Raw genomic sequence first — 25,089 nt, 5'->3', positions numbered from 1 at the left:
ACAGTATAAAAATATTCCAAATACTTAAATCAACTCAAGAGAGAGGCTGATGTGGGTTCCCCTGTACACTGATAACCTGGCCCTATAGAGCTAGGGAAAAATGAGGGCTATAAATACACAACAGAAGCTGTGCATATTTTCCGAAAGCAAAAACCAATACTGTCAAAGTCACTGAAAAGTGGAAGACCTCAGCTGTTTTTGAGACAACAGAGTGTATCAGGTCAGATAATGGTATGGAGGTCACAGCAACAGACTATTTTCAGAAAGTATAGTATAATGCCAAACTTACATCAAACTCATACATGGGAAGAATTGGATTCCCCCACGCCAAAAGCCAAGGGAGTTGATCAAAAAGCAAAGAGACTGAAAAATCTGAAACTGAAACTTCAGAGAGAGACAAAGACAGGACAGTGAGAAAGCAGTCATAGCACATGCTATCCCTCTGGAGAAAGGAAAAGCGCCTAGCACTTAAAAGACTACAAGTGTAGAGTGGAGTGTAAAGAACAGAAACTAAGTTAAGTCAATTATTGCTACAGATTGATAGACCCTATCAAATCTTCAAGGGAGCTATGAATTTGTCAAGATTTCCTACATGAAATGAATATATTGACTTTGGCCACACTGCCACAGGGTAACAACACAGAGAGGAAAAGGCTGGCTTATAAGGTCAAATAGAAATCGATGACATTTAAAGATGTGGGACCAGATGGTTCAAAGGAATTTACATACTGGAAACACAGACGGACGGTGTCACAGCTGATAGTACTAGTGTACAACATTCAGCATGAACAGCTACAACGTCATAGAGAGCTGGAAAAACCCTGTCTGAGTTCCTGTGTTCCAAACTTTTTTCAAGATTCTAGCAGCATAGTTTTGGATTCATTCAAGCTTCTGGAGGTTCTTTCTGGGAATCCCAACAAGCAGGGAGTCAAGCTTAGTGGAATCAAGGAAACAACAACAAAAAACGTGAATGAATAACCAGGTAAACAGATTTTTGATGTGTATTTCCAATGTCAGGTGAGGGTTCAGTCTCACACCAAGGTCAGTCACTGTATTAATATCAAGACTGGAAAGGCAGATGGTTGTTATGGAAGATGATGGACCTGTGGGGGCTGCTGATTAGTATGGTTTTTGTTGTTCAACTGCAATTTAAAGTTATGACTCATCCACATCTTTATGGTCACCCGTCAGGTAGTAGGGATGATGATGATGATCATGATGATGATGATGATGATGATGAGAGTGAAGATAACATTTTGAAGTACAGCTGGTTGTCATTCATGTAACAATATAAAAGAGACAGTTTCTGCTGATGACACTGCCTGTGACAACTTGTACGGTTTTAAGAGCAGTGGACCCGGGACCAACCCTTGAGGGATGGCACTGGTGGGTTGAGGTTGATCAGGACTTGTCATTTTCCAGACTGACACAATCAGTCCTGAGATAAGAGGCAAACTAGCACACAGTGGTGTGACAGAGTCCCATGTCAGTATGGAGGTAGTTGAGGAGTATATGGTGATCAATCATGTCAAACATTGCAGTCAGGTCGAGGAGGAGGACTGGGCACCAGTATTAACTCTATAACGAGGTGGTTCATGACACTCAGTGCTGCTTCTGTGTTGTTGTACAGAGCAGAAACCAGACTGGAATTTCTCATTGCGGTTGGTCTTGTAGCTGTGTGGCTTTAGGAAAGTTCAATAATGTAACTTATCTTAACTGATCATAAGTCAGTGCTGGATACTGTAAACTGAAGTAAATTGAAATGAATGGAATTGGGGCAGCATGGCGGTGCAGCTGCGTCTTGGGTTTGATTCCACCAGGGGCCTTTCTATGCTGAGTTTGTTCTCCCTGTGTTTGCATAGGTATATTGGACACTTTAAATTGTCTCTAGGTGTAAATGTGAGCGTGAATGTTTGTTTGTCTCTGTGTGGCCCTGCACTGAGCTGGTGACTTGTCCAAGGTGTACTCTAGCTGGGGTAAAATGCAGCATAACCTGCAGCCTGTATTTTGGATAAAGTGGCTGAAGACCAGATAAGATAATTATGATTATTTCATCTTAAAGAAGATCAATGAATGAACTATTGAACTGAAAGAGTGAAAATGACAACCTTGCTCTGTTTGACACACCACCTTAGACATGACATGAATGTTAACACTCAATCTGCATATTCCATTTCATCCATTAGAAATAAACATGAAGCAACCCAGACGTCAAGAGCAAACTGAACATTTCACTTTTCATATGGTGTCCAGACCTTAAAGATAGCAGCACCAGCAATACAAGTGGAAAAAATCAATTTCCTTCACTTTTACTAAATTTGATATTGGAAAAGTAATTCTTTTTCCAATATCGCCATCCGTCATGTAGCAAATATAGATTACTGTAGATGTAGTCTCATCTAGTCTATTGAAATAATCAGATATATCTAACAAGAAATTTTGCAAGCTTGGTGGCTTGAATTTTAATTCACAGACAACATCGAGATAATCCCTGCAGACATTTAAAACCGGATTACATACATTGATTTATCTGGACTTCCACATTCCAATTAAGCATTAATAGTCAGGTCAACCATCTTGCTTGACATTCCTTCTTAAAAGACATGCCACTTCATTTTGTGAAAATCTTTTAAGACGGTCGCCAAAATGAGGATTCGTGCCACGTATGAGCTGTCACGTGTTCAGAACATCAAGCGTTGAGGGATTAGTGATACGCCTCTTCTCCATAGGTCTGGAAACACCAAGTCCAAATATATTATGGAGAAATTATATCCATAAAGATGACTTAATAAAAAATAGCCTGAAATAACTTACCTGATAACTATGTGTGAACAGCGTGTGATAACAGCATATGAAAGAACCATTTGCGTGTCAGATCTAATGCATATAAATTTAATGCTGTGAGCTGAATTGGTATCGTATGGTAAGATAGGTCATTTTGAAATCCAGCTCTAAAACAAATCATTAATGTTAGGTTTTCAAAATTTAATTTTAAGGAAAGGGGACAGAGAAATTAACAAAGCAAAATGGACAAAGTACATGCAAATCCTTTGTTTGACAAATGTTTTAATCAATTATCTTTCCTACAAAAGAAAAAAAATCAGCATACTTTCTTTTACGTTATTTTCCCAAAAGACCACTATTCCACTTACGAAGTCTTCCACTTCATGAAGTTCTGTCAACTGGGTCAGTGGCTGTAAGAATAACACTGGTGGCTGCTGTTCTGGTACAGAGCAAATCACTTGGGTAATCCTTTCACTCTCCTCCAGAAAAGTTCCCAGTGGCCTCAGCTATAGTGGAGATGTGTTTCATGTTAGCGATGTCTGTTCTATGCTGTCGTCATGGTGCTACGACAGAAACTATGCACATCAGGGTTAACTTTTTTAACGACTGACACCTCTTCTAGAATGGACACATTTTTGGACTGATCTATGTGGCTCTGCGGTGCACTGGCGTCGTGCCCGGAGTGTCCCCAGCCCCACGCCCTGAGACTGCCGGGATAGGCGCCGGCTCCCCCGCGACCTGCGTTTGAGGTTAAGCGGGTTAGAGGATGTATGAATGAATGAGACTTTTTTTTAATTCAAAGAATTCAGCTCTAAGCACATCCTTCTTGTGGTATGCGACACAATGACAAGTAGGCATAATATAGATGTTATTATAGATGAGCTGCATCTCGAGGAAGCTTTTTTGCTCCCACTATAAATTAATTGGTACAAGACATGCACTTATGTACTGCCTTTATCCTGCTGTTACTTTTAGTTTGCTCATTTCTTGGAACATTGCTTCCTTACTCAGAAGCAATGTTCCCTCTAATTTTTCATGTGTCTGGGCAAACACAAAAGCTTCCTGAGTGCACTGCAAACCACTGTGGGCAACATCAGATGTGCACGCTGTGGCCACACAAAAGTATCACACTTGTTCAAAACCTTGGATCATAGCAAGTTACATGGCTTATTAAAAGAATCAAATTACAGCAGCGATTTTCATTTTGTTTTTTTATTGTTAGTGTTTTGGCCCACTTAAATAAAAAAAAGACATACTATACATCATGAGATGGGTAGTATGTTATATGTGAGGGTCCTGTTTTGGCCATGGAAGAGGGCTGCTTTGGCCTCGGTGAGGTCCAGTTGTGGCCTGGCTTAGGGTCCTGTTCTGGAAGAAATGGCATACACACCTTTCATACGTAACATTTTGTTCATATTAAAACATTCACATTTTGCACAATGGTGTGTACTGTTGCTTGTGATACAGTGTAAATCCCTTTGACTCTTTGTCTGTAAATGTTGAATTACTATTTTTTTATTAGCATTTCTACTACCAATAAATTATGTAGTAGTAACAGCATTTACTGATCAATATCCATAAATAAAAAATCTTAATAAATGTCATTAGAATATACACAAATCTGACTTAATTTTTTACCTTATTTTTCACATGGTTGTCGACTTTGTCCAGGTTCACGACTTCATCTGCTTTTTGCTTTAAACTTTCTCAAAAAGAAAAAAAACTCACCCAGTTTCGCCGCTTGTTCTTCTATTTGCATAAAACTCCGACAGCCCTTCCATCTGAAAAGAACCACAGTGCTTTTTTACTTTGGTTTGGTGACTGGATGTGTCGCTACCAGTTTGTTTCCAGTTGTTAAACAGCAAACCTGCACGGTGCGTATAGCAGGCCACATATGCAGCACTGTTTACGCTCTGATTGGCTGCGTTGCAGAAGTGAACGTTATGACATCATTGGCTCGACACCTGTCACTCACTGAGTTACAAAGCAAAATGGTACAGAAAACAATAGTATTGGTCTAACTAATTAGATTATGTCTGATATTAAATAATACTTTATACGTTTGTATTGGATTTTATTTTGTGCGCAGCATAAAGTTTCTTATGCGCTGAGAATGTGCGAGTAGTGCACAATTGTGCACGTTTGCAGCTTAGAGGGAACACTGGCCAGAAGAGAATATCCAGTTGAATTTATAGTTCATAACTGCTTGGATAAAACTGATCGTGACATCCAATGAATAACATGTTTGTTTGTGAGGCACAGCCTCACCTGTCATCATGAGAGAAAAAAAATAAAAAATGGAGGAAATATATTAAATTGTTATATTTATCCAGTAACACGTATTATAACGTTATTTTCTATTTAACATCACCAATTTTGGGTTATTTTTACTCAAAATCACTGAATTTTCACATTTACCTCTGAAATACTGTGCAGAAACCTGTGCCTCCTGAGCATGGATTGCGCAATGACTCAGCTAGCTGTGCTGTTATGCTATACAGTGATACCTCTACTTACGAATGTCTCTACTTACGAAATTTTCTACTTACAAAATTTCTCAGCAGGAAAATATTACCTCTACTTACGAAAGAAATTTCGACTTACGTAATGTAAAAACACAATATCGGCTGATACTCAAATCTCCCTTAGGTTCCTGAACGCAACATTGTCATAGCTGCTCTGCCATTGGCTATTACCTATTCCGTATCTTCCTGGCATCCCATTGGCTAAGAGGGATGCCACTCCACCTCTGTGTGTCGCTAGATCAGTGCTTATTGAGTGTCTTCGGCATTTGGCACTCGACCCGTGAGGTGTTCTGATAGTTTTGCGTAAATATAATAACTTTTTGAGTACGTATTCGCTATGGACCCCAAGAAAGTGACGGAGAAAAGAGGAAAAGAAAAGACGAAGAACAGAGTTTTTTTGTCAATACAAACAAAGCAAGAGAAAATAGAAGAGCATGAGAAAGGGATGCGTTTGGTTGATCTCACCAAAGAATATGGCCGTAATGCATCTACAATCGGCATCGTGAGATAGGAGCGCATGAACCAAAGAGGACAAAAAACAATGGGGACAGCAGTTAAAAGGTAAATGACCATCATTTTATTCTTTACTTTATTGTTTGTTTTTTACATTATATACAACTCTCATTTATTGTGTAATAATCTAATCGTAACATGTATTTGTTACATGTTTTGATGCATTTTTTTGCTTTATAAAATATTTATGTCTGAATTATGGGGGGCTTGGAACGGATTAGGGCATTTGCATGGAAAACGCGTCTCTACTTACGTAATTTTCTACTTGCGTAATTTCTTTCGGAACCAATTATTTTCGTAAGTAGAGGTACCACTGCACAGTGAGACTGTAATGCTATCTCTCTAAACGTCCCTATTAAATGTTAAAAAGTTTGCTCTATGAAGTAAATTTCCATAATTTAACTAGTGTATATAATGTACAGTGTTTTTTTGTCAACAACTGCATGTGTGTAACATCTTTCTTGAGTTGAGTGTTCCTGAAACCGCTGGGAAGAGGCACTACATGAGGCACGAAGATCTCCTGCCTCATGGTAGGGGGCGCTGGTGATCCCAGGGATTCGACTGAGGGTTCCACTTCCATATATTTTCCGCTCGCATTGCTTTACTATAAAAATGGAGGATTAAGTATCTCAATTCAATTTTTTTTGGATACTTTTGTTCAGAAGGAGTGGCGCATGGACTTCATTTATAAGTAAACGTAACATATAAACAAACATGTAGGTAACAATATAATGTTTTTTTTAATCAAATGTGCTAATTGCATTACAGTTTGTATGTGTAAATAATTCACCTATGAGACTTTAAAAATAACCCACTCACTTTTGATAATTAAATGGTGAATAAGCTACACTGTAGATTCATGTTTGTTAATCTAATTATGATGAAATCAGTGCCTTACCAGCCATGAACCTCACCGCATGTCACTGACGTGGTTATATGAAGGAGCTAAATCAAGACACATAGTATTTCTTTGGTTTTTTTAGATTTAATTTCCTTATTAAGTATGTATCTGTTTTATCCAATTTGAAAATGCACTGCCTTTAACTAAAACAAGTCGCTCAAGTAATGGAAACAAGAAATAAATGATTAATTAACTGATTAACTTCTATGGTATATCTGCGCATACAGGTGCAGACACTTTGTCCTGGTAGGTTATTTATGCTTTCTCTGAGAAGCTGGAGATCATGGTTGAGCAGCGGTTTGTATTGTTGCCTCAGCAACAATGTTCTGGGTTGGAACTCTGTCCCCTGATCTTCCTGTGTGGGTTTAGGTGTTCTTCATATGCTTATAAGATTACTTAGCCTGTGTCAGCTTTTCCTCACAGTCTATACACGTAGGTGAAATTGTGAATCTACATTGGGTCAAGATTATAGATTTATAGATTTGATCTATAACTAACTTTTCTCTGCTGGTTATAGTTAGATGTGCTGTCAGTTACCTGCTGCTCCAGTAGAGTATTTCACTGTTTTTTGATGCCAAGTTAACTGCATAGGAAAAAGTAGATCAGAAAAGTCAAACTCTTTTCTCATAATTATTTCTCAGGTGAAAAGCCTCCTTTTCTCCATTCAGGTGATTTGTCTTTGTTAACTTTTTCTTTTGCCACATGTTGAAAAGGTTTTAATTCATTTCTTGCTTTGAACGAGACAAACAAATGTGCAATCAGTACTTAACTTTTTAAAAACAAGATTTCAAGCCTCCTGTGAACTTTGCAACAGCTCCCCAGGGCCTTTCTTGTGGGTTTGTAAAGAATTTTGCACTTTGACAGAATTTGTGGTTTATGCATTAATGAGGCAGACATGACAGAAATCACTGTGTTCTGTGATATAGCACAGGACCCTGAGGAATCTACAAGAGCATGAAAGGTACATCCACAGCTGTCTCCTCATTGCCATTGATCTATTATGAATGTCAGTTTCCTTGTGATTGTGGTTGTGATTGTTGGAGCTGAAGGTGAATTGTGTGTGCTTCCTTACTTATGATTTGGAATTTACTGACACAATATAAAAATTACACTGGAGGAGGGTTTTCAACCTAGATGATACTGGGAGCAGAGCGGTTTATGATCGCTGTCAGGAGATCCGCAGTCCTGAACAAACCTGAGATTTCCAGCTACACAATGATGTTCAGCATCATATATTTCATTATTATGTAAGGGAATCTTTCATTCAGAAAGTTAGCAGTGTGCCAAAAGTAATCTCAAAATGTGAATGACACTTAATTAAGTTAATTAACACTATTGAATGACATTTAACTCAGGCAGCTCAGCAGGAAGACTATTCTGTCGGTAAGAGCTCCAGAGAGCAGACAGCTGATCCATTAATTATGAGCTAGTCCGACTCTTTTGTTTGCCACATGCTTCGGATCCAGATCTATTCATAATTCATAGATGTTGCACTTCATTAAAAAAAATTAATAAGGGATGAAAAATCTTAACTCGACAAAAGAGAGAATGCAAAACTCCACCGAGGCAGCTCAGTTACCCCATTATGTCACGACACCCTAAAGCAACTGATAACAGTTTGACCTTCAGTACATGACCATGCACATTGAAACCCATGATGATGAAATGGTATTGCACCCAACAAAAGGGTTAGAGTCATGGAGTCAGGAAGGCTCTGAGCACCACAGTGAAATCTTTCAACGCCAGGACAGAGTGAACAAACACACCAAATCTTATTCTTTCCATTTTTTTGCAGGATTTCTCAAAGAGGGAAAAGTTATCAGTGCCTTAACTTCATGTTTCACTAATCAACTATGTGCTACTACCCGTTTAATAGAAACTCTGCATCTGTCAACAAATTGAGATTTCAGACATGAATTTTCAGTGATTTACATTATTTCTCCTGTAAATCCTTAAATCTATGTAAGTGCCGCTCAATACAAGAAAAGCATTTTTAAAAAACATCATAGCCTGATTTGTCTGTTAAGAATACTATTGTGACATGGGAGAGGCAGTTTGCTTGAATGTCTTCACCATACCTATTTCCTCACAGTGTCATTGAATTGTTTCATGTTATCTCCTCAGTCAGAACACATTTTTCTAGCCTGCGGCTCCCAGGTAATAAAGACATTGAGTTCTGCATGATTAACCAAACACTAGGCTCTCTCATCATCTCTGGACGTGATCTGATTCTTCCCTAACAAGGATTCATTTAAAAACAGATACCTGATGAATTTCAATTTCAGTGCTGATAAGATAAGGCCTGATAAATGAAAGGGGTGCTTTGTAATGTTTTTCTCCAGAATCAACTTCAGTCTAATATTCTCTGTTCGGCTAACTTGGGTTCTACAATATTTAATTACCATGAAAACAGTTTCATTATTGTGCAAAATAACACAACCTCAGGTTGAGATAATTTCAGTTTAAATGCCACTGAAAATTCATAGTGTGATGGTGTATCATCTTGAAGGATACGGCAATGTTAAATGATATTTGATGCCAGGTGACTATTGATGGATTGTATTCAGGATTATTTGACTCCCGTAATGACACCTCTGATCCAGACACAGGAAGCTGCCCTTGACAGAAAAACAGTATCCAAGTTTTGAAGGACAATACACTCGCCAGAGATTGATTCTGACAATTAAAGGAAGCTTGTTCATCTATTAGAAAGCCAAATGATTGTGTGATAGCAGCGTATTTGCTTTTATATCAAGTGTTAATGTCCTACACTGCAGATTGAGAGTTATAATTTGTGCACAGTTTACCCCAGTAGTACACAAAATCTCACAGCATGAAGTTTGTGATAACATTGCTCAAGGGCAACAATTGCTGCTTGTGTAATTGCTACTATCTGGGAGTTTTCTATTGTGTTACTGCTCAGTGTGCACTACTACTACCGTTCCTACAATATTCAGCGGTATTCCTTGTGACTTAAAAAGCAACAGACAGTTTTAAGCATACACACATTTATTGGAAACTCCCTAAACAAGAAAAGCAACACAACCAATGCAAAAAAGCACAACACACACCGAATCAGTTACATTCACACAAATACAATCAACTGCCTCAACAGCACTGTGCATTCTGAGAGCAGGTCAGTTGAAGCTTAAATTCATTGAACTGAACTGGGGATTTGGCTCAATCAAATGTGAGCTGCTGCATAATGTAATTTTTGTTTTGTTTTATATGAAGAACAATGCAGCAGCTCCTGTTTTGTTTTTATGTTTGACATAAACCCCCTCATACCTTGATTATTTTTCATGAATGTGTTAAATCCAAGTAAAACAGCCAGTTCCGATCACTACAACAAACCTAGGCTCCAACAACATACGTTACTTTATTTTCTTCATGGAATAATTTCACACTGCTACAGTCCCTTATTGTACATAAAGTATAGAAACAGCTAAATACAGTTCAAATAATTCTCAAGGCTTATTCATTCATGCTTATTGATACAAAATAATCTTTTCTCACAAATAGAACTGGCATGCCATGAACAAAGGCTCTTCACTCTTTTCTCTGCAGACATCTATTCATTGTAATCAATAATAATTTCATTATTGTTAAATATTTTTCAATTTTTTATTCCATCAGCCAATAGGAACGTGAAATAGTTCAAAAGAATCACAGAGTACCCACCATTGGTTGCTCTTGTGCATCTGAGTAAGATGCATTGTTGCTTTTTTTCTCCATAGAAAATTGCTGATCTTACTTTCAAAATGACACACGACACTATTAAAAAAGAGAGACATATCAAAAAAATATCCATAGCACCAACTCAAAACTAATTATGGAAGGATCTGAGGGAAAACTTAAATTCTTTGTTGGTAAAGCAAAAATACAGAGTTCCAAACTTCTTTTTTTAACTATACACCGTACCAAACTGAATGACAAAAGTACAAACATCAGGCTGCCAAGTCAGGCAAATGCACGCCTATAGAATATAATGACACTGTGTTGCAATCACTTCAGCTCAAAATCTGCCACAAGATGTCACAGATCTCCAGGCCTGTGCTGAAAGGCTCCAGTGAAGAGGCAGGAAGTCACCCCTGGTGAAAAGTTTTATATTTGAAAAGTTTCATCCTGTATTGCATCAGTGTGGGATATGCTTGGTCCAAAACTGCATGCAGACACATACACACATGCATGCATACACACACGCACACACACACACACACACACACACACACACACACACACACACACACACACACACACACACACACACACACACACATACACACACACACACACACACACACACACACACACACACACACACACACACGCACTTACGCTTACTCACACTTTTAAGAAGCTGCCAATGGGTTGCATTTGTGTTCGTGGCTTCATTGTGGTGGATCTGTGGATCTGAGGAAACTGTTCTAAAGACTTTTGATGCTTTCCTCATCTTTTTCTGCGTGAGAAGCCAAAATGTGTTCATAACGAAGCCAACGGGGGCTTTAGTTGTTAATCGCTTTTCTTCTACATCAATAGAGATGGATGAATGTACAAATAGGTGTCATTAATGACAATTATGAAATAAATAAAACAATATTTCTCATTCAGCAAACTGCTTATAAACATTCCCATTAATGTCACAGCAATGGCAACAGAATAAAACAGCGTAATAAAAATTAAAAAAAAAAAACTTGTGAGAGGCTACAAATAGTTTTGTTGATGATAGGGATCTTGTGTCATCTCTGTTGGTAAAGCATAGCAGGGTGCCTTGAACAAAAGCAGAAGAAAGCTATAGTTCTTTGGTATGTACTTAGTTTCAGTGTCCCTAAATAAAGGCTGAATACATGAATAAATTGTGTCATATTAATGGATGTCTGAAACATCAGAGCTGCTGTCTCGGGTTCATGTCAGTCATTCCCAGATTGCTTGACTGTGTACAGTGCGCCCTTTTTCTTTGAGTTTAATATGTTCTAGGAACCACGCACGATTAACGAATTCCGCGATGGAGTGACAAACTATTTATCTAATTATTTACGGTAATTTAAACGTCCTTGGGCAACCTCTGGGGAGATGTGATAAACACATGGCTCATGAAAAATAAAGTTAAGAAGTCACAAGGACAGGAAGAAGAATAAGAAAGGATCCATTTCTTTGCAGGACTGCACTGTACAATCCAATAAGCCCAAAGGAACAAGAAGACACACAGTTGAAGTCAAGGACTGAGACATGGACCTTTGCATTTGTCACAGATGGCATATTGCCATCTTTGAGAAGGTTCTATAAGTGTGTGTATATACTGTGTGTGTGTGTGTGTGTGTGTGTGTGTGTGTGTGTGTGTGTGTGTGTGTGTGTGTGTGTGTGTGTGTGTGTGTGTGTGTGTATATATCATAAAGTTGCTATGGAAATACAATATCTCAGTAAAGAAGTATGGATCTAAGGTCTTTAAGCTCTCATATTTTTAAACCAACAAGTTGATGTCTGAGACTGCAGGGTCTGTCTAAATTCCAATCATCACAAACAATTGTGAAATCCCTTAAGTTTTGAAGAGTGGCCTGCAATAGTAATATTTAATCATGGTTTAATTGCTGTGACATTTCATGAGAATTCTCAAGATCACTCCTCTTCTAACAGCCAACATTAAATATACCCCAGCATTAAACAACCTACCAAACATATTTCACATTAACAACCCCCCCCCCAAAAAAAAAAATCAGAAAAAAACGTAATGTTTTCTCTTTCCTTCACACCCGTTATTGAAATTTGTTTCCTCATGTTTTCAGTATGTTTTGACTCTTCCTTCTTAGCAATGGTGTTCTAAAGTCCTAGATTTCTTTAATAAATAAAATTAAAAGTTAGAGTTCAATGGCTGCTGAACACAAACCAAATATAATAAAAGATACTGAAAAGAATGTATGTGTCACCAAGAGTGGATATAGCAGTATGGAAATGGATGAAAGCTATTGCCATCCACTGGAATGTACAAGTGCCAGTCAGTCACTTTGAAAGGGAGGTGGGCTCACTGGCTTGGGTAGAGTGTCGGGGGGAGTCTCGATGGAGGCCACTAGTCATACTGGCCCTTCGGTCAAGCCCTCCAGGGGGAGGGTGGTGGCATTGTCAGTGGGCTGTGGGTCATCCTGGGGGTGTGAGGGTGTTCTGGAAGCAGCAGCCAGACTGGCATAAGGCAGGTGGCAGTCCATGTGCAGAAAGGGAGGGTAGTGCTGGCGATAGCAAACGTAGGCAAAGAGCAGCCCGAGCACTCCTCCAACGAAGGCATCTGCAAAATCAAAAGAACGGATGCATTTTAGGGAATGCATCATCCCATGAAGTGGAAGTGAAATAACAATTGCTTTAAGAATCAGTATTATCCATAATTAGACACAGCAATGTTTTTGTGGGCTTTCTTCACACCTGATAGTTTACAGGGTGATGGAAGGAAACTGACAGGCGAAGCCATGAATCTGCTTGAATAAGCACTGGGTTTCCTCTTGGTTGGTCTCTGCCACTTTGTCATCGATGCAAATCAGTTTCCTTTCACAGCAACCCTTTCTGTTTTAAGCTACAACACATCATCTCCTGTCACACTGCCATGGGGAATATTAAGCCTGTGTTGTTGGGTATTGATCAAAATAATGTGGTCACCCGGTGGTGTGGATCAGTTACAATAGTGGCTTCCATAAGATCAGCAGAATTATAGTTCTCTATAAGATTCACTGAAATTAATTTATTTTCTTAATCAGGCTGAAATAAAAAAAATAATCCAACATCGATTTCCACCTTTCAGAAACTTTACAGCGCGTGGACCCTCTGACAGAAGGTTTCATTGACTATACTGTCAACTGAATTTAATAGGCTGGGACTTGAGGTAATGTATTAGTTAGGTAGGCTCATTAGGACAGTGATTGGAGGCCCAGCATTTCCCACTTGAGGACTGAGTGTGCTTCCAAAGTACAAAGAGATGGTGAAAGCATCCATCAAGCATGGCTCAGCAGCTCTTAGTGGCTCCCAGCTTCTGTTTAGAATGTGGAATGGGGGCCCTAAAGTTTAATGGGCTGCACCATCGCTGCTTACTTACACTTTGCTGAGGAAGGAAGCTAAGAAACTGAATTCAGAAAGTAATCTGTTTGCCTTTTACTGTGTAGCTACTATGTCTAACCACTGTTGCATTTTGATGTGCATAAATCCTGGTATTTAAAAGACTTGTCTGCTGTGTAGTTGTCTTGCTCCCCAGGAACATATGGCTCTGTAAAACTAATTAACACCATATGACAGAGCTGTCATCGTATCACCACATATTCCCTCCCACACCACACCCACATACGCGTTTTACCTCCAAGCCTTTCTCCAGTTCTTTGAGACCAGAGGCTGCTGAAAATGAGCTGCAAAAATAGTTACCGTTGTCTCATGACTCATTATGATAAATCTGAAAGGAAAAAGTCTTATAGGAAAAAATTCTGTGTGTTGTACACCAGCTGGACTTTTCTTTAAACGTTCCTTCATTTGTAATCCATGCTAATTAGGATAAAAAATTGATGATGACAGTACGGCTGCTAGAAAATGAGTGTTACTCCCCGTTTGCCTTATGATTTATCTGTAAAATAATTATAAAAGTGTTTTGAGCCATGTGTGACTACAAAAGGCTGCTTCATAGCCTCCCTAACACCAGCAGATTTAACACTTTGTAATCAGAAGACACAGAATTTCATTAACAGCTTTTATTTTTTTAAAATTTTGCATGAAATGCATATTCAAGTGTTCTGTGTCTGAGCTGCTAGCAGACCTTCCCAGTGGTGTTTGTAGTCACAGGTACGGGACAAAGCGATCATCATAGCACTGTAGAGAGGCAGGACCATAGCGCAGAGACGCCAGCTACGTCCTCGACCTTGATCCGTGAAACACTGCAGCTTGCCAGCCAGGTAGAACGATGTGAATCCGAGGCCAGAGAATGCAACTGGAAGAAAAGTTGGCAGGCAAGGAGAAGGAAAAGAAGACAGTTGATATTGGATGTCATACAGATCAGACCTCATCCGTTCAGTTTGTCTGTCTGGAATAGCTGGTTTTTTTTATGTTAAGTACACGGCATGATGGACAAATACGCTTCCGTGCCAAACAATCACGTCATTGAACTAGACAACTTGAGTGTGTTCTGAAGCTTTTCTAAACAGACAGAACATTTTCAAGAATGTAGACAAGAAATTCAGAGCTTATTCACCTCCAGTGACTTACAGGTGAACTCAGTGAAGGACTCACCAGACTGTTAATCTCTCCCTACTGCTGGACAGAACCAAGGTGTATGACAGGTGTCAGAGATCAGGCAGAGTCACACAGCTGGATGGAACACATTTCATGCACCAAAGGACATATTAATCATTGTGCAATCTCATGAACCTGAAATCAGTTTGTTTCTCCAAGTCGCCAGAGTAGAAAGTATTCCACCTTTATGCTTAGATATCTGTGCAAACACTGCCAAGTGAGAGAAGTGAGAGGTAATGCTCATCACAGACACCACACACACACACACACACACCATACTAACCCAAGAGCTTGAAGTAAAAATGAAAATTAAAGCCCTGTCTGAGGAACACATGTCGGCCAGGCTGTACCAAAGGCATCTGTGTCTTAGCTAATACAGGAAACAGAAGGAGATGACGCCCAAAAAGGAACAGGGTAATTAGGCTCTCTCTGCAGTGGGCTCGACAGCCCCCATCAGCACCCATCAGCACCTATCAGCTGCACATTTGTCACTAAAACCCACAAACTGGCTGCTAATACAAAGGTTTGCTGCACACATGTAGCCGCTGCAGAGAGAGGAGAGGGATGATGGGAAAAGAGTAAGAGCAGACAGAAAGTCCAGCTGCTGAACTAATGCTTGGACCGAGGTTCAGGTTTTTGCTATAGAATATATGTCCTCTGGTGTGTGTCCGTTGAAAGGACAGTTCATGACACACCTACGTTGTGTCATCATCATCTACGTGGGTGTCCTTATATAGTCAATGATTGATTTGTTTGTAGAAGATCTTGCTATCTACTATACATCCTGTAATTCTCCCATAACATAAAGCAAATTTGTTTATACGTGTTTTTCCCTGACTTGATTTCTTTGGGATATTGTCAAAAATAGTCCAGATATTTGATCTAGATCCAGTTTCACACCAGATCCAGACTGAATTGTCAAATCTGCATCAGAAAGTCACCAGAAAAAACCAACAGTTCAATGCTAATAGTCCCTGTGAACAACCATTCACCCAGAACACTGAGCTGCACACAGAGTGGAGAGTTAGTACTCCCAGTAGGCTCATATTACCAACTGCAGAATCTTAACACAATGATAGAATATGTGACTATTTGATGTTTTTTGGATACTTTTTTGTAGAAAAACATTAAAAAGACAAATTCACATCAGATAAGGAACACTATCACATGTGAGCTGTGGTGAAATTTGCGTTAAAAAGCGATTAAGTAACCACAGATGTATACAACCTTAACTACTAGCGGCCATATGGTTTAGGTCGTGAGATTAAACCTGGCCATGAGGTACTGTTTAATAGCTCAAACTTTGCAGTAAATCAGCAGTTGGAAGCATTTTGGAAAATGGATTCACCCAGGGGTACACCAATCTAGATAATACATTCAGCCATTAAATCCTCCCATACGGAGAGCAGAAATCACGAGCTATACTAAAGAATGAATTGTGGTTTGTAAAATCCCGCCCATGCGATCACTATCTGACTGCCAGAAATTATCTGAGACACATATCTGTCCACACGTCCAATGACGCAGACGCTATAACTCTAAATTTCACTGGCTGTAAATACAGACATCATCAAACTGGACAGAATAGTGACCCAGAAACCCGTGACTCAACAGTTTTACACAACAGAATAGCTGATCTGATGATGAGTGATGATTACATGTGATACACTGCATAATGTTTGTGTGTTTCCTCTTATGTACTGTCAATGAAGTGGGCTCCATGAGATTGAGCAGTTTATCATCATTCAGAGGGACGTGACCGGAGCAGATCCAAACATGCTTTGAAAGTAAGACAGGGATGCACCACAGACAGGTCAAAGCCTCACATGAACACATTAATATATACATTATCAACAACCAGTGTTTCACTGAAGGCAATATAAATCTACATTAGAGGCTTTTAAATTTCTATTTCTGAAATGAAACCACAACTTTATTCCTGAAAATGAGGTGTACGGGTATTCCTAGTATAGCATCTAATATTTAAATAAACATTATTACATTTAATCATCATTTTTTAGAGTCTAGCATTGTTTGCTTGTTTTTAAATAGTGTAGTAATCAAGATAAAAAATAAGAATCAACTGCACAGTACTCAGTAGTCCATTCTGTTTGCTTGTTTTAGAATGTTAACACTGCGATGTAAATATTTGCAAATTTAGGTCATCAGAATTGCATCTGAATTAATCAAGGATGGGAAAATATCAAAAAAGGTTTATTGCAACAGCAAATGTGGACACTTTATTTTCATATTGCATTCAAAGAATATGTGTTAAAAAAGGTTTATTGCAACAGCAAATGTGGATACTTTATTTTCATATTGCATTCAAACAATATGTTTGCAGACACAGTGAGTCATCATCTTGAGGATTACGCTCATAATAATGTTTTGGTGATATGCATAATGCATGAGTGAGGACAGTTAGTACAAGTCCTTCATATTTTCTACACCTAAAATTTGCATAATTAAGTTAGCAAATAAGTTTCCAGCTGCAGGGTGGGGCAGTGAATATGAGGAGTAGCCCACCGCAGCAATGGTCCCGAAGGGAAGATGGTGTCCCTGGAAGGCCACAGGAAGAGAGGAGTCTAACAAAAGAAAACATCTCCGTACAGAACCTCCATGCTATCACAGATTCTTCATAAGTGAATCCCCTGAGGAAAAACAGATATCTAATGAAAGCAATGAGGGCTTTGAGATTGTTTTCCATCTTTAAATAAACACGAGGCTCGTTCAGAAAAGCAAATTAGGGTGACGTCTGTAAGTGTGGAAAAACTGAGCAAAAAAAGTCAGGTTAAATTCCAGTTTTCCTTCAGAAGAACATATGAATGAATATATACATTCAGTTGTGTTCATAAGTTTACATACCCTGATAGAATATAAGTTTTATTGATTATTTTTCAGAGAATATGAATGGTAGGAAATCATAGGACTTTTCTTTCACTCATGGTTAGCTCTAGGGTGAAGCTATTTATTATCAAACTGTGTTTACTCTTTTTAAATCATAATGACAATGAAAACTGCAAAAAAAAAAAATCGACCTTGTTCAAAAGTTTAGATGCCCTTGAGATTTTGGCCTGATAACAGGAACACAGGCTGACACAAATGGGTTTGAATGGCTAATACAGGTAACCATCCACACTGTCTGCTTGTAGTCAGTGTGTGCATAAAGTTCAGTGAGTTTCTCGGCTCCTGACAGACCGCTCGTGTCTTTCATTCAGTGCTGCACTGACATCTGTGGATTCTGAGTCATGGGGAAAGGAAAAACAATCGTCAGAAGATCTGCGGAAAAGGTAATTAAACTATATAAAACAGGAAAGATACAGAGGTTATCTAAGGAACTGAGAATGCCAATCAGCAGTGTTCAAACTCTGAGAGATTCGGTTGAAACCCAACCACGATTAAGTCGCCCAACGGCCAGGAAAATTCCTTGAGATGCAAAGAAAAACTTACAGATGACTTCAGCTCAAACACAAGACTCTGTGAAAACATGAGAAGTGGGTGTTTCAAAATGCAAAATAAGGAGGCTCTTGAAGAAAAATGGGCTACATGGTCGAGTCCCAAGAAGAAAGCCGTTACTACGCTAATACCACAAAAAAATCATGCTTACAATATGCCAAACAGCACAGAGACAAGCCTCACAACTTCTGGAACAAAATCATTTGGACTGATGAGATCAAAATTGAAATCTTTGGCTACAACCACTACATTTGGAGAGGAGTAAACATGGCCTATGATGAAAGGTACAACATTCTTACTGTGAAACATGGAGGTGGATGCAACATATTATCTAAAATTACTAGAGAAAAATTTGCACTCAGCTCAGAAGCTGGGCATGGGACAAAACATGTTAATGATCAAAAACACAAAGCCAAGTCGACCTGCCATTGGCTACAGCAAAATATGGTGAAGGTTCTGGAGTGGCCATCTGTACTGATAAAACACAACATGTCTCACCAGTCACTGACAGTCTCTCTTCTGCCTCTTTTCAGTCTTGACCTTTGAACTGTACAGGGACCAGCGTGACATCTGTCTGCCTCTCATCAGAAGTAATTTGTTTGAGGTCTGTCTTTAAGACACAAAAGCCCAGCAGAAACACATCAACAGCCTGCCAAAGTTATTGTTTCACTCCTCAACATTTTTAGACAGTGCAGATGTGGTGACATGGACAAATGCATGAATTGTGATTCTTGCTAATTGAAGTTGTATGATGGACATTTCATGCTCTGATTTAATTAAATTAATGGAGACAGCTGAGTGTAAATGAAAGAAGCTGAGATTCAAAGATGTGATTAAGACTGTCTCACAAATTTCATTATTTTTCGAAGCACATATTAATTGATCATATCTAATGACGTCAAAGGCTCATGGCAATATGGTGAGATGAATATGAATAATGAGATTCTTTAATGCTCCCTGTTTTTAACACGCTGTATATCAGTGAGGTGCATTCAGGGGAGTCAGTTTTTGTCTGAGTTTCTATTTCTGGGACCTGTCTCCTCCAGTTTCTATTATCCTGTTACTTTGAGGTGAAGAAGATAAATCAGATCACAGAGGACCAGAGGAGCTTAAAAAACACTCAAATGCAATAATTGCTTGAGTGTTTTGAAAAATAGCAACGTGTATATTTATACTTTTCCCCTGATGGATGCTAGTGAACTGCTTTTGGTTTTATATTTACCCTCCAGATTAATGAAGCACACATTGCTAAAAAGACTAAATCTCCAAATACATATCATTTTGTCTATATCTCAGACTTCAGATTGGTCAGGGTGATCCTGAAGTTAAGTCTTTAGCCTTTTTCACTCGGTACTACTTTCTCCTGTTGCCTCAATCATCTGGGCAAAAGCTCTGTGACTTAAGCCTTGTCCAACAAGCTTTGTCCCGGTGAAAAACGGACACAGACAGGAAATTGGATTTCTTCTGGATGTGCTGGCATATGGGTGCTCCCCATGTCCCTGCACGCTTCTCTCAATCACTCGCAGCGCAACAATATAAGGCTATTAGAGCTGTCGAGCAGATGAATGTAATCCATACATGGTGCTGCAGTGAGTAACAGAGCAATGTCTCTCTCTGCCCTTTCAAATGGGACAGAGGTAGCTCTTCAAAGCATCTCTTCCTTAAAGGAGGTGTCTGGAAGCTATAAGACATCAGTTTGACATCAGACTGCAGCATGAATTTAAATAAATCTTTAACAGAATCTGCCCATCTTACCCGTTACTGGGTCCTGCTCTGGTATTGGAGCAGACAAAGGTCCACATTCACAGCAATTTCACATGCATTACACACAAATACATCCTCCCACTCGGAAGAAGACTCACATGTGATTAAAATTTATGTGACCGTGAAACCAAGAATCTTTAAAGGCTTTAATGACAATGAAAGTCACAAAAAATAAATATCTTGCAAAACCATTCAAAAGTTAAGAAATACATACATATATGGATTCAAGATGTACCAAGAATTTCTTTCATTCCTAACTCACAGTATTGTTGTTGGACATTCCGGCGCATTCCCACAACTATATTGTGAGAATGTGCATATGCAGAAAAACATAGAAAATAGAAAAAATAAAACAAAAGTAAGCATTGTAAATATCAAGCATGCCACATTACAACTAATCAGAATATTATATAGCAAAATGTTTAGCGTAACTCCAGCAATTTACAAAAAGGTGAACTTTTCTGAGACACACAATTGCAGAACCAAGACGAGGACGAATACTACCTCATAACAGCAAACAGAAAAATGTGTGAATTATTTACCATGTTGCTGTTATGAAAACAACTTGGAATGCAATATGGTAGAGCAGAATATTCATGGTCCCACACAGCTGAACATTATGAAGCTGAAAGTGTCAGTGTGCATTCACAAACACAACTAATGTTTCTGTTATCTGGCTTCACTAGACAACTGTATTCTCGCTAAGCAGTAACATGTTGGTGGTTAACAAATCAATATGTCAACACAGGTTTTTCCAAAGAAGCCATGGGCGTTTTAGCAGTGAAATGGATGTTTTTGCAGTGTGTGACTTGTCATGAACTCTGGCAGCAAAGATACACATTTAGCTAAAGAAGGACAAACTATAATTTTTGACAAATATGAAGAAGCATGCCAGACATATTCTCATGGCCCTGCAGCACAATGCATTCTTTCAGATGCATCTCCAGCAGAATCATAGTGTATGTAATAATAATAATAACTAACCATGAAATGGTAATAACAAAATATTATACGTACACAATCAAGAGGTTTTGGTATTCCATAATGGATTGGCTTTAACAATCATTTTAAAAGAAAAGGTGTGTGTCCCACACAGCCATGCACCTCCTATAGGCAACATTATTTAATTTCACCTGAGGCCTTTCTTATTGGAGTTTGTATGTTCTCCTCATGTCTGTGGGTTCTCTTTAGGTTATCTGGCTTCCTCCCACCAACAGAAAACATGTAACTTAGATAAACTGGTCAATCTAATTTGAGATGTGATTGTGAGTGTGAATGGGTGTTTGTCTTCCTATGTGGCCCTGCGATAAACTAAAGAGTTTATCCAGGGACTACCTGGCCTCCACCTGCAGTCAGCTGGGGGAGGCTCCGTCTTAAACCTGCAACCCACATCTGGATGAGTGACAAAAGACGAGACAATTACTGGTTGCCTCAACTATTTAAACGATAACCTTGTGCACAAGTTAGGTGTGGAGTTTGTATAGCATTAAACACTCAACTTCAATATAAATAGAAATGTTTTTGCTTCCATTTTAATCACTTTTTTTTGCTCTCCTCTTGTCACAACTAGTTTGATTTAGAATTACTTTCCGTCATTGACTATTTGCCCTTGATGGAGATTCTACTACCTGACAGTGTAGCATGATACATGATACTGATTGAACAGTAGTATTACTGCACAGGACAGTGCTGGAATGATCACAATAAAACCATAAAAGCATACTTCAAAATGCATCCTTCATTGTGTTGTCATCAGACAACACAATGCTACAGATGTCGTAAATTATAATGGAGGTCATGTCCAAATCTCTTCACCACAAAGCGATGCCTTTACCCAACTGACCGGTGTGGCTCATTGTGGTGCTGGTTAAACAGCAGGTTTGCTTCAGGCTGCTCATAATAAAAGAAAAGAAAGAGAGACATAGATTGGGTGTTGTAATATTGATCTCACATAGACACGGGACCAATCTTCCTCAGCTGTCTGGGCGGAGAAGCTGGATGTGCCGGTCCTGGGTGGGTGGGGATACGGGTGTCCTGAGGGTGTGAGGCTGGGTGTAGGTAGTGAATATTCAGGGAAGACAGTTCACGATAGACGGCTTTTCATTGTCACCATCTCTACACTGACCCACACAACAATGATGTTCAGTCAGTGTCATGATACACGACACCTGTGAAGGGGATAGATTCCCTGGATCATGACAAATACTACCAGATTTAAAGCAATTTGCAAAGAGAATTAAAGGGGAAAGATAATTTTTTTTTTGTTTTGTATTTCAACTTATGAAAAGCAAGAGCAAAACCAAAAATCTTGTACTATTTTTTTCTACAGTTAGCATCATATCTGTAAGAACACAGACTAATGCCTGAAGGTTCACTGTCAACAATGCTGCTGCTCAGTACCAGCCTCAGGTGAGGAAAATCGAATCAGTATATCGACATCCTCTGCTGTGTAAATGAATAATAACTCACTGCTAAGATTTTCTGTGAAGATTGACAGCAGCTAAATCAACACTTTAAAATGTAAAGTGAGCATGTTACACACCCAGTTAGCAGGCAGATATTTTCTATCTAGTAAAATGCTGCTGAGAGCATCTGCATCACACTGTGAAAACGATAGATGTATGCAGTGTCATATGAGCCACTGTGTGAGGTCGGATATCTCTTCACATTGTGTTGTGAGAGCTGACAGTGATGACTGTTAACTGGCACTCACAGGAAGAGTGGCTGCTGGGAAAACTCTTGCGTCCCTCGGAGACGAGCTCTGGCTCCCCAGTACACTGCATCTTTGCATTCACTTGTCCATCTGGAAAACAACGCTGGAAATAATCTGGCCGGGGTCTGGAAATCAAACACAACCTAGAATGTGGTTTCTATGTCTGGAATAAAAAAACTAACAGACAAATTAATTGGAATAATTGAAATCTAGTTAGCAAAATCTAGAATTTATAGAACTGCATTTTAACATTACTTATAGAACTTGTAAAATCCTTCATTTTGTTTGAGATACCTGCCAACAATCAGCTTGATGGTGTTAGTGAAGACTCCATTCATGGCCAGAGCCAAGGACACGGCTGAGTGGAAGACAGAGACACACATGAGCATCAAAAATATTTTGTTGCTAAAAACGGCATAGAGATCAGGTTGGAACGGCGCTCTCAATAGAATCTGCTGTGGTGAAGTAAAATAATTAATGAAACAACGCAGGTTCTGGCACGAGGCCCACTCCTCTGACATGACATACCCATAAAACATCTGACTGGGTTCATGGGATTTCCTCTTCAGCAGGACAGATGGCAGTCAGGATTTATGTGTGTACATGCTCATAATTTCTTAACTGCAACATCATAAAACATTTTTAAAACACAATTTAAACACAAGTATGAAAGCATGACAAGACTTTTGTGTAGCCGGATGGAGTGAAGTGATTTTGTATTTGTGTTCTTGCAGTGCACGTGCCCTCCTCCCAGTAGTAAATCCAGTTTAATGTGAATGATGATTCATCAAGACGAAGCTTGTGGGTTTTCAGCTAATAAACTCACAATGAGACATGCCAATAATGCTGATGCTGAGAGGATCCATTTACCATGTCCACCAACGGAGCTCAGTGTTAATTCATCAGAGCAACTTAAACTTAAAGTGTTAATTCACACTAAGCATGAAAGGATGAGGATCATGGAGAGGGTGAAGATGTTCTGCCTTTATTTTGACCATTAACCTGAATATTGAACAATTAATTTTGCCTGCCCTGGCTTAGTGCACAAATCTGTTGGGTTTCTGATAGACAAACAGACCGATATGCTATCGCCATCCAGAGACACATGCTCGCAAAAGACCCCAACATCTTTTAATATAAGATATTTTTAATGCTTCCACTTATCAGACATTTAAATGTGAGAATAAAGTATCTCTGCAGTAGTGATGGCAAACGACTGCACCTATTTTATTTGGTACCTGTCCGACTGTGAAGTAATTACCACTTCAGCTTCGTTTTGGTAATGGGCAACAGGAGGACTGCTCCCAGCTGACACAAAGGCAGCTCACTGAATCTGTGCTTTCATTTTATTAGCTATGAAGCAAACCAGTGGGGCTCATCATTATCCAGAGTTCCTGCCCACACAGGTAGTCCTACATGTCTGCAGGTCAATTGAATTCACCCCATGTTGTCAGAGCTCAAATGCATTATCTAGCAGAGCTGCTGAGAAGAGCATATTATTATCTAACAGCTTGTTAATTTGGGTAAAATCTGAGCGGATCAAATTAAAACCTTAAAACCATTTGACTTAGAGTTGAGAATCGGGGGACAAGTTGAGCGTGATGCCGGTGCACCGCAGAGCCACAAGACAAACAACCACTCGTGCTTACATTCAAAACTGCGGGCAATTTGGAACAATCAATTCACGGCATGTTTTTGGAGGCACGGATGGAACTTACAAACTCCGCAATGAAAGGATTCGAACCCGGAACCTTCTAGTTGTGAGGTCACATCACTACCTACTGCGCTACCGTGCTGGCCCTGTTTTTGACATTTCTGGAGAAACAGTATTGATATGGTTTGAATGCATGAGTGCAACAGCGTATTTAACATGCTTCATTTACTGCACAGTTATGAATTATGACTGGTAGGCTGGCTTTGGCTAGTAAAGAGTAAAATTGTAAAAGTTTTCTTAAACTTGGCCAAGAGTGCCTATGCAACCCTACTGAGCAACAGGCCTGTCAATACTGGAGTGCTAAACATCCCTGAATTAAGTTTAAATAATTACAGTCCGCCCCCGTGCATTCCCGAATCAACACTCGCAACTTCACCTCATCACAGATTTTTGGTAGGTAGTCACGTGATACCGTACGCGCATTCAATTGGCTGACGGCATCCGGAAGTAAGCTACGTTCAGTGAG

At 39.2% G+C, this 25,089-nt stretch overlaps 1 protein-coding gene across 3 annotated transcripts in view; it reads right to left on the bottom strand.

Annotated features, from left to right (window-relative positions):
- Positions 1-4,445: 4,445 nt before the first annotated feature.
- The window catches only part of plpp4 (phospholipid phosphatase 4), an 80,868-nt gene continuing 60,224 nt past the window's right edge, over positions 4,446-25,089 (bottom strand). For 2 of the 3 annotated variants that reach the window (XM_068327360.1, XM_068327362.1), the window contains exons 4-7: positions 23,204-23,267; positions 22,910-23,034; positions 14,504-14,674; positions 12,513-13,000 (exon numbers count right to left, since the gene is read on the bottom strand). In XM_068327360.1, the coding sequence (XP_068183461.1) occupies positions 12,792-13,000; positions 14,504-14,674; positions 22,910-23,034; positions 23,204-23,267 (569 nt within the window). In that variant the 3' untranslated portion in view covers positions 12,513-12,791. Of the gene's footprint in view, positions 4,566-12,512; positions 13,001-14,503; positions 14,675-22,909; positions 23,035-23,203; positions 23,268-25,089 lie in introns of those variants that run through there. The other variant, XM_068327361.1, reaches the window with a different exon arrangement.

This window comes from Antennarius striatus, chromosome 11 (genome assembly GCF_040054535.1).
Source record: "Antennarius striatus isolate MH-2024 chromosome 11, ASM4005453v1, whole genome shotgun sequence".
Classification (NCBI taxonomy): Eukaryota; Metazoa; Chordata; class Actinopteri; order Lophiiformes; family Antennariidae; genus Antennarius; species Antennarius striatus.
This window is presented reverse-complemented; position numbering and strand designations above follow the sequence as displayed.